We start from the raw sequence: 9,660 nt of genomic DNA on the forward strand, positions 1-9,660 counted from the left end.
AACTCAAAATTGTTTAAACACGTCCCACGAAACATTACATGGTCAATAGATACAGTTAGGATATTTGGTCAAGTTCTTGCCAGTTGGACGAAAAAACCATTCTACTTGTATTTTCTGAATAATTTCAGGAGCGTAGACAGTCTCTGGGAGAAAGAGGGCACATTTCCCCCACTCTTTTCCCTGGAACAGTCGGATATACAATTGCAATTTCCCGAATTCTCCACTGGATATTTAAAAAATTAAAATAAGTTCCATGTCGTCATCCATTCTGCCGTCTATTTTTTCGCAGTTAAATTCTTTGTTTTGTTTTTCAAGGGGGGTTTACGGATCCTGAATAGAGATAGATAAAATCTTTTGCTTGCCGACAACAGTAATTTGTTGATTTTGAGAAATTTTAACTGTATTTTCCTATGAGAAAAGTGAGTTCAGCCTACCTGTGGATGACTGCGATTTTTCCGAGTATCTTTGACTGGTCGTCTCTGTTTTTCATACAACGCTTTAGCTTTTGCCATCTCCTGTACTTTTTTATTTTAGGACAGAAGAAAATCCGTCTAACGCGCCGTGAAATCGATCGACTTCCTTTAGGCTACCTGGATGATATCGACCCCAACGAGTGCGCATTTTGGCATGGGTTACGTAAAAGGTGTCTTATTCCTGAGCTCTTTGCTTTTGATCAAACCTCGAGCCTCAAAGAAAAACTCGTGGAGCTTCGAAACAGGTCATTACTGGTGTTCGCAGTCGCAAATGCACTGTGGATGATCACTATACTGACTTTGGTTCAACAAAAGGACCTTAAAGTATTGGGTGTTGATATTATAGGACTTGGTTTCCTTACTATCTATGGGTGTATCTTTGTCATACAATTTCTTGCCCTTTTGTGTCATCGTTTTAAAACCGTAATTCATGTTTTAGCACGTACACCTTGGAAAATAAGTTCAAAAATTGGAACCAATCGTGTTTCTCCAGCTTAAGCCTTCGGGCGTTCGTGCTCAGAAGTGTGAACAGACTTTATCCCAGATAACTCGCTTTGCGGACAAAATATTCTGAGGCTGGTGTGCGGAATATTTTAAACACCTCTCCGACAGGCTCACCCAGGCTTCTATTTTCTTACCAACTTGCTATTACCATGATAAACTGTGTTACTTTCGAATAAAATTAGGCAGAGCTATTGTTATGGTCTTCTTACCTCATTCCGGCTCAGAGCTCTGTGCCGTTGGAAGTGTAAATAAATACTTAAGTGTGGACTACCAAAGTCAACAGCATTGTGTAAAAGGCCCAGTTTACACGTTGTAACATTGATACAATTATTCTCGTTGGATTTCTCTTTAAATTGTTGGAACAATTAAACAGTAGCGAGTATTCCGGTCTAATATACGCAAGTTTAGGCTTACATTCATTTCGCTTTTGCGCTAAGCTTTTCAATTTAACTAAGCTTACATGCCTTAATAAAGTATAGGCGGGACAATATACGAAGGAAAATTCCCTTGTTTTTCATGAAGTCCTTAATCCTTCTATTACTGCAAAACGCACATGTTATAACTGGGTGGAAGAGTCTGTAACGTTAGAAAATAATAAAAGTAGACTTGAGTTCTACGGTTGCAACGAGTTCTTTAAGCATTGAGCAGTGTAGCATTGTCTTGCAACTTGAGTCGCAACGGTTTGCAGCACCAGCCAATGAAAATGTTCCTTTAACCTCACGTGATAATCGAAACGAAACAAATTGCATGAAACGTTTCTTAGTGTAACAACAGTAAAATGACTTGTTTCGTAATGTGAGAACGTTTGTAGAAATGGCGTTGCGAGACAAGTTGTGCGAAAAATTGAAAAGTGTAACAGTGCCTTAATGCATTAGGGACCTTTAAATAGTAGGACGAGGACGACTACGAGTACGAATTTTTGGTACTGAGCACGCACACTTCAAAAGATGTCTGTCTCCAAACCTTATGCACATGTGCAGTACGGAAAACTCGTGCTCGTGGTTGTCCTCGTCCTCCGGTATAAAGTTCCCCAATATCACCAGAGCAAAATGATACCAACACGAAACTAAGAAACCTGGAAGAGGAGAACTTTAAGCTCGGGCCGAGAATTAAAGAAGTGGAAGACCAACATCTCTATCTCGAAGCCTACTCCAGGCGTGAAAATCTGAAGTTCGAAAATATTCCGGAGGACGACGTGAGCAGCGAAGATACGGAGCTGGTGCTACGCTCTTTTCTAGAAAGGGAACTTGGTTTTATGGACGCTGCCTCAGTAGAAATTCAACGAGTCCATCGCTTCGGAAAGAGGAAAGAAGGGAAACCGCGGCCTATTCTAGCAAGATTTTTGAGATTCAAGGATTGTCAAAGTATGCTTGCTTTAGGCCCCAAATTGCGAGAAACCAATTATAAGATGTATCAAGATCTGCCCTTTCAGATTGTGGAGCGACGAAGAGCACAAATGGACACTTTTAAGAAGGCCAGGCGAAACAACATCCTGGCTTCATTTAGCAAGGCACAGCCCGATAAGCTGTTCATCAGAGGGAAATTCTTGCCTGTAGGTAAAGAACTTGATTTGTAAGCTTAATTTGGCTATAGTTTTGACTGTCTTTTGTTTATTTTAAATTAAGCCTGATAGATTCGGCCTTTGCTACATCTAGATTACAGTAATATTGGGCGGCTTAAAAATGGAAAACACGAACAAGGTAACAAATGCAACCGTATTCCTTCAGCAGTCTTCTAATATTATTGGTTTTAAGTGTGTTTATGAGTAGATATGTTTGTTTATGTATGTTTTGTTTTTCCAGCTTACACCTTTAAGGTTTATTTCAGTAATGCACTCGAGCGCCTTCGATCAAATTTTCTTTAACAAAATATGCGAGAAAAATGGATCTCAGAATAGGATCGATTAACACGCGGGGACTAGGAGACAGGCTTAAGAGACGAGAAATTTTCAACTGGCTCAAACGCAAAAATATGTCGATGTTTTTTATTCAAGAAGCCCATTGTACGGAAGATAGTATACACGATTGGAGAGCTGAATGAGGTTATCAGGCATTGTTCAGTTGTTGTTCTAGTAACAAAGCAGGTGTCGCCATACTTTTTAACAATAATTTCAGCTTTCAACTCTCAAAATCTTTTATCGATCCCAAGGGACGATTCATAATATGTGACCTGACCACAAATGGAAAACATATAACTTTAGCAAATTTATACGCTCCAAACGAAGATGACCCAAATTTCTTCACCTCTGTTTTTAGTAAGCTGCTCGACTTTAAAGGCGAAGAGATAATTATGGGTGGTGACTTTAACCTAGTCCTGGATGTTGACAAGAACAAAAAAGGTGGTCTTGCTAGAACTCACAAAAAGTCGCGGGAAGTGATAGCCGATTTCTTTGAAAACCTTGATTTAATAGATGCATGGAGAGTTTTAAACCCTGAGATTTCCAGATTTACGTGGCGACAAAAGAAGCCTGAAGTCCACTGCAGGCTCGACTTTTTCCTGGTAAATCAGACAACTTTTTGCAACACTGTCAGTGCGGACATAGTACCAGGATATAAAACGGATCATTCCATGATTACACCACAAATTTCGGTGCATTCTAACAATAGAAGGCGGGGGTTTTGGAAACTGAACACCTCTTTCTTAAATGATACTGAGTATGTTAATCAATTGTAAAACAGGCCAAGGATGAATATGCACAAGATGATACGGTTAACCCTAACTTACAATGGGAAATGGTTTAATTGAAAGTGAGAGAGGAGTCCTTGAAATATGGAATTTTCAAGAAGAAGAAACTATCGAAAAAGGAGGAGGAAATAGAACAAGCAATTGCAACTCTTGAAAAACGTCTTTCTGAATTTAATAACGATGGTATAATTCACTTGTAAGAGTTGAGAATAGACCAGTGTTTTTTTAAAGAATGGTTCCTCAAAGGAATAACAAAAGTGGAACATTTAATGGATGACTCTGGGAAGTTCCTTTCTCTCACAGCCTTTCAAACTATACATAACCTGACAGTCCGACCTTTAACCTTTCTCGGAATCATTTCGTCAAGATATATGCCCCATAATACAAGAATGTGGACTAAACATGAAAGTTTCTTGTCAAACTTCTTAAAAAGCAAAAAACCAAGTAAACTAGTATACAAGAAACTTGTATCAGGGAAAAGCGAATCACCCAGCCAAAGTAAACAAAAGTGGCAGGAAGATTTTTTTACGACAAAGCAAGATTTCAACTGGAAAGAGGCTTATCAAATGGCTTTTAAATGTACAAAGAGCACTAAACTTGCAACTTTCAATTTCAAATTCCTTCATAGAAGAATATCAACAAACAACTTCTTGAAAAAATTAATTGGACTCGTTGACAGCGAGAAATGCACTTTCTGTGAAAGAGAAACAGAGAAACTGGCACATTTATTTTGGGCCTGCCCAAAAACTCAAGTTTTTTGGACTAATTTTAAGGTATGGCTACAGTCTTGCCAAGTCATTGCTAAAGAGACACCCTTAATGCCTGATACAGCACTGGGCCTAAAGCCAGATAGCTCTAAGCATAAACTTCAAATTAACTTCTGTTGCTAAAATGCTAAATATTATATTTGGCTATGTAGACGGAAAAAATGTTGTCCAAAATTAAAAGATTTCTTACTGTATTTCAAGCATATCCATGAAATGGAAAAAAATACAACTACAATTGCTCTAAAAAAGTGGGAGCCCCTGTTGTTGTTTTTTTTAATCTATTGACAGCGTGTCCCTAGTGCCCTGAAAAAAGAAAATGAAAATGAACGTAAAAGAAACAAGGCGCATATACATCATAAACCACGCCTACTTTGTTTAAGTCTTTTCAAATTTAGAACCTAAATTATTGACAGGAGTAAGCTGGCCTGTTCTAGTTTTTTTTTTTTTTTCAGAATTGTAAGCAGTTCAAGCGAATTAATACTAATTATGTTGTATTGTAGGTGTAAGTATTAGTATTGCTAGCGATGTAAGTATGGTATGGTATTAAATAAAGATTGAAAAAAAAAAATTATCACCAGAGCAGGTCGCTAATCTTATAAGGAGAGTTGCTAAACGATCTTGTCCCTTTAATCCAATGCACACCTCGGTGGTTTTTGAGGTCATAGATGTACTGCTGCCGGTGATCACGAACATATGATCAACTTGACATTTGAATCTTGAGAATTTGCATCTGCCTGAAAGGAGGCATTGCTGCGACCATTGCTGAAAAAGTGCGGACTCGACATTGCGCTTAAGAACGTTCGCCCAGTCAGTAACCTCCTTACGTCCCCAAACTATCGGAGAAGGCGGCAGCTATCTAGCTCACCGATTATATATGTCTTGCATATGACCGCTCCTGTCCGCATAGAAACAATACAATGGCGCTCATTCGCCACTGCTGAGAGTGAAAAACGACATTCTCTTAAGTATTGGGGCGCAAAAGGTCACCCTCTTAGTGCTTCTTGGTCTTAGCGCTGTTTTTTATATCGTTCGGCATAAATGGAATGGCGCAGTGGTGAGAGGACTCGTCTCCCAGCAGTGTGGCCAAGGTTCGATTCCCAGATCCGGCGTCATATGCGGGTTGAGTTTATCTTCTCCGGGCGGTTTTTGTCCGGGTACCCCGGTTTTCCCATCTCAGCAAAAGCCAATACGTTTTGATATGTTTAATTTGATTTGCTTTCCTTTGTGCACGACCCCACAAGTTATTGAGCTTTAAACATTATCGTGTGAAAATAAAGTTTCTGTTATATTATTATTATTATGATTATGATTATCATTATTATTATTATTATTATTATTATTATTATTATTATTATTATTATTATTAATTTTACTTACCAGGCAACAGCTTGAGAAAGATAATTTTAGTTGCATCAAAGTATTAGGTCACACAGTCATAGAAGCTAAACCTGAACTTAGAAATCTTGGGTCACGGTTTGACTCTCATCTTGCCTCGGCTTTTTACCACCTGCATAATATCAGTCGCAATCGGAAGTTTTTTCAAAAGTCCCGATGCTACTAAAGCTCTCGTCAGTAATAGTGTATTATATGGTTTGCTGGCCTCACATTTTAATAAAGTGCAGCACGTTTTAAGTGCTGCCGCGATGCCAATATGTCGCGCACCACGCCACTGTCACACCATACCTCTGTTGCCCAAGTTACATCAGATTAATTTAAGGTTTAACTTTCCGCGTTTATCAAGGCCATCTTCGGAATTGCGCCAGTCTACATCGAAGAGTTAATTACACTAAAAGTTGAAGATAATCTTTGTTTGGAAAATATTCCTCGATAAACTGGCTACTTTCCATTTCCAATCCTCACCCTATTTTTAGTTTTCACAGCCTATGCAGAGCGATATCAAACGATCAACGCATTAAAGAATTTTCTCCCCCATTGTTGTAAATTATACCAGCCATGAAAAATTTGTTCTCTGCTTTTCTTTCCAATTTGGCTTAGTACCCAGACACCTGCTTGTCAAAATTCGTACCCATGCCTCAGTTCTATGACCACTTACCCTAAATCCATTGAGAAGGGGAATCCGAGGCAAAATTGATGGCAAATTGCAACAAACACTAAAAGGATAAAGAAAATATATGGCAGGTTCTTCCGCCGAGGAAATCTTTGTAAGAACTTTTGATTAATAATCAACAAGCTTATGAGAATGGAATGAGCGAGTAAAACAATCTCCTTTCCGGGATTTTTTTGCCGAGGTTGTGTGTAAAACTAGAATGGTGACTAAAATGATCACGTAAAATGTCAACTTTTCCTAAGTTAGGAAAATCAAAAAGGATCGCTCGTAGAATAGGCCTTAGGGTAGTCCGGACGCGTGCGAAAGGTCACAATAACTGCCGTTGAAATAAAGGGCATGGAAACGTCTTTCATCATCCGCCATGTTGAACATTGTAAGTCACGTTGACTTTGCGTGGTCTCGGTCGATACAAAAAAGGGGGCCGGGTGGCATAAGCAATAGGACACTAAGGCTATAAAGCCATTCCATCTTTAACATGCTGAAAGATGCTTTGTGAGTAGAATTAAAGAGGTCATATTTGTTCTTAGATATGTCTGATCGTTGTGTTACTCGTTTTAGCAAATTTAAAGCTCAGGGGCCAGTTGCTCGCAACCAAAACCAATAGGTTTCTCCGGTATTTAACAATGGTTAGCGCTAACCGCGATTCGAACAACCCGGGCCAGGACGCAGAAACAGTGAAAAATTACTGTTTGGTTGAGTAATAAGCCTCTTGTTGTGGTAAATATATGAATACCAACATTACAATTTTGGAGCAACATTTAGTTCTTTTGAGCAACTTTCCCGGATAATTTTAGAGCAACTTTCTCAAAATATGGAGTATCTTGTGGACAGCCCTACCCCAAGACATTGACACGCCCCTCCCTCTTTGCATACACAAGAATGATACAACAAAGAAAGCATCTGTCATTCCTCAGGTGATAGAAAGCTAATTCTTTGTCATTCTTGCTTTTTTTTTTCTTATAGGCAGTCTTTTTGTTATCTCGTGACCTTGGAAGAGACAACATCCTGACATAACTTACATTCCATTCGGTTCTACGTCATGCAACCACAAAAATATACGAAAACGTTATTTTTGTTGTTGCATGAATTAACATGAACGTTTGCCTTGATAATGACGATAGCATCGATGAAACGTAGGGAAGCTGTAAATTAAGATTACAACTAAATAAGGAAAGATATGTTCCCTTAAAAAAGGAAAACTATTTTACAGTCTCTGACGTCTTATTATATGCCACGCAAGAGACCAAGAAAAAAGAGATTCAAATAATGGTGTGTTTCACTGTCACGCACCCAAAGAAATATATTCGAAACCGTTCAATGAAAAGAGCCAAGAACTTGGAATGTTTTAGGAGACAAATTCATAAACCACCTTGCCACTGAATTCTCAGGTCTGTGCCGTACATCGTTTCTGAGCCGTATTTGTCGAGGCGTTTCACTCAACGAGTCATGTATGGAGACACCATGTTGCCATGGATCAAAGTGGTCCACCAATATAGCACAAACATCTGGATGAAAGCGCTTACTTTTCCCTCATGAGATATGATTAAAATTATAACTCACCTATTAATTTTCGGGCGATTTATTAGCTAAGTTACGTCACGTGGTGCAAACTGACTGGTCTGTTATCACGCAATAATACGCGTTTGTGTGGATATTAATTGCATGTCCTTAGAGATGTTGTGGGGAGAGGAAAGGAAATGTTCTGCGACTGTAGCAGGTTTGGATTTGGTGTTAGCGTTATCTAAAATGCGACGGTGTTCATTGAAACTGTCTTTTAAATGTCGTTTAGTTTCTCCTATGTACTGTGGAGGGCATCTGTTACACTGAATCATGTAGATAAGGTTTTTGGTTTCGCAAGTTATGTGGGAATTAATGGAGCGTGTTTTGGCAGTAGAGAAGGATGTGTAGTTGGTTAGTCCATGGAAAATGTAAGGAGAGGTAGCGCAGTTTTTGCCACAGCGAAAAGAACCGGAAGGAAGTGCGGAATTAGAATGAGTTGCCTTAGCTGCAACCAGCAGATCTCGAAGTTTAGGGGAGCGCCTGAAAGCCACAACAGGTAGATGTAGGAAAGCATTTTTGCAGCGGTCACAGGAAAAAAAGTAGATTGTAGTGTTTATTATTATTATTATTATTATTATTACGTTGAAGATGGCTGGAAATGATGGATTATAGGTCGTTATGCAAGGTATGCGTTCGGGTTTGTTAATTTATCTTTTTAGGTTGCAGGGTATGTATGCGGGGAATGCCACAGCTCGTTGTATTTGCTTAGTTACAACGTCGCATTTGTAACCTCGTTTCAGATGGTATGTCGTTAGTTCAGTGGTACGAATCTTGAAGGTCTCGTCGGTAGAACAAATTCGTCGTAAGCAGAGTGCGAGGCAGAAAGGAATGGCTTTTTTTGCGTGTACAGGATGACAAGAGAAATAAAATAAATGTTGGTGTTTGTCCGTAGGTTTCGTGTATAGGTCTGTATTTCTGTTTCCGTCACTAGTTATATAATTAGTGAGACGTTAATGCCGTCAAGGAAAGGAACATTGGTGGGAGAGTGTGAGCTAGTGAATTTTATGGTAGGGTGAATGCTGTTGAGATAATTGATTTTAAGGTTCTCCGGACTTTCAGTCCACGGATCATAAAAATTTCATCGATGTATCTCAACCAAGTATGGGAGTGAAATGGGGCGTTTCTTAGAGCATTATTTTCGAAAAGCCCAAGGAAGGGGTTAGCAAAATAGGGTGCCATTTTAGTGCCCATAGCTGTGCCGTGGATTTGAAGGTCCTGGCTGTCATTAAAAGTGAAGTTATTCATGGTGAGAATCATGCGGATGAGGTCGCAAATAGTGCCAATAGGAATGGTGTTGAGGATCAGTGCGTAAAAAAATGATCACAAGCGTTAATACCTTAATTATGTAAAATATATCTACATAATAATGAGACGTCAAGTGTTACTAATCATGAATTAGACGGTTATTTGCCAATGGTAAGGAGTTTATTGAGAAAATCATTACTGTCTTTAACATAAGATGGTATAGTTTGTGGACAAGAGGTTGAAGATGGTGGTCAATAAAATGGGATATGCGTTCAGTGGGATGACTATTGGATGAAACAATGGGGCGTCCTGGGTTACCGGGCTTGTGTACTTTGGAAAGGATGTATAAACGTACTGG

General features: G+C 39.1%; 1 protein-coding gene across 1 annotated transcript in view; it reads left to right on the top strand.

Annotated features, from left to right (window-relative positions):
- Positions 1-4,863, top strand: part of LOC138009666 (uncharacterized) — a 33,794-nt gene extending 28,931 nt beyond the window's left edge. Inside the window, exon 11 of the mRNA XM_068856711.1 lies at positions 535-4,863. Within this exon, the coding sequence (XP_068712812.1) occupies positions 535-971 (437 nt within the window). The 3' untranslated portion in view covers positions 972-4,863. The remainder of the gene's footprint in view (positions 1-534) is intronic.
- Positions 4,864-9,660: the final 4,797 nt, after the last annotated feature.

This window comes from Montipora foliosa, chromosome 7 (assembly GCF_036669935.1).
Source record: "Montipora foliosa isolate CH-2021 chromosome 7, ASM3666993v2, whole genome shotgun sequence".
NCBI classification, from domain to species: Eukaryota; Metazoa; Cnidaria; class Anthozoa; order Scleractinia; family Acroporidae; genus Montipora; species Montipora foliosa.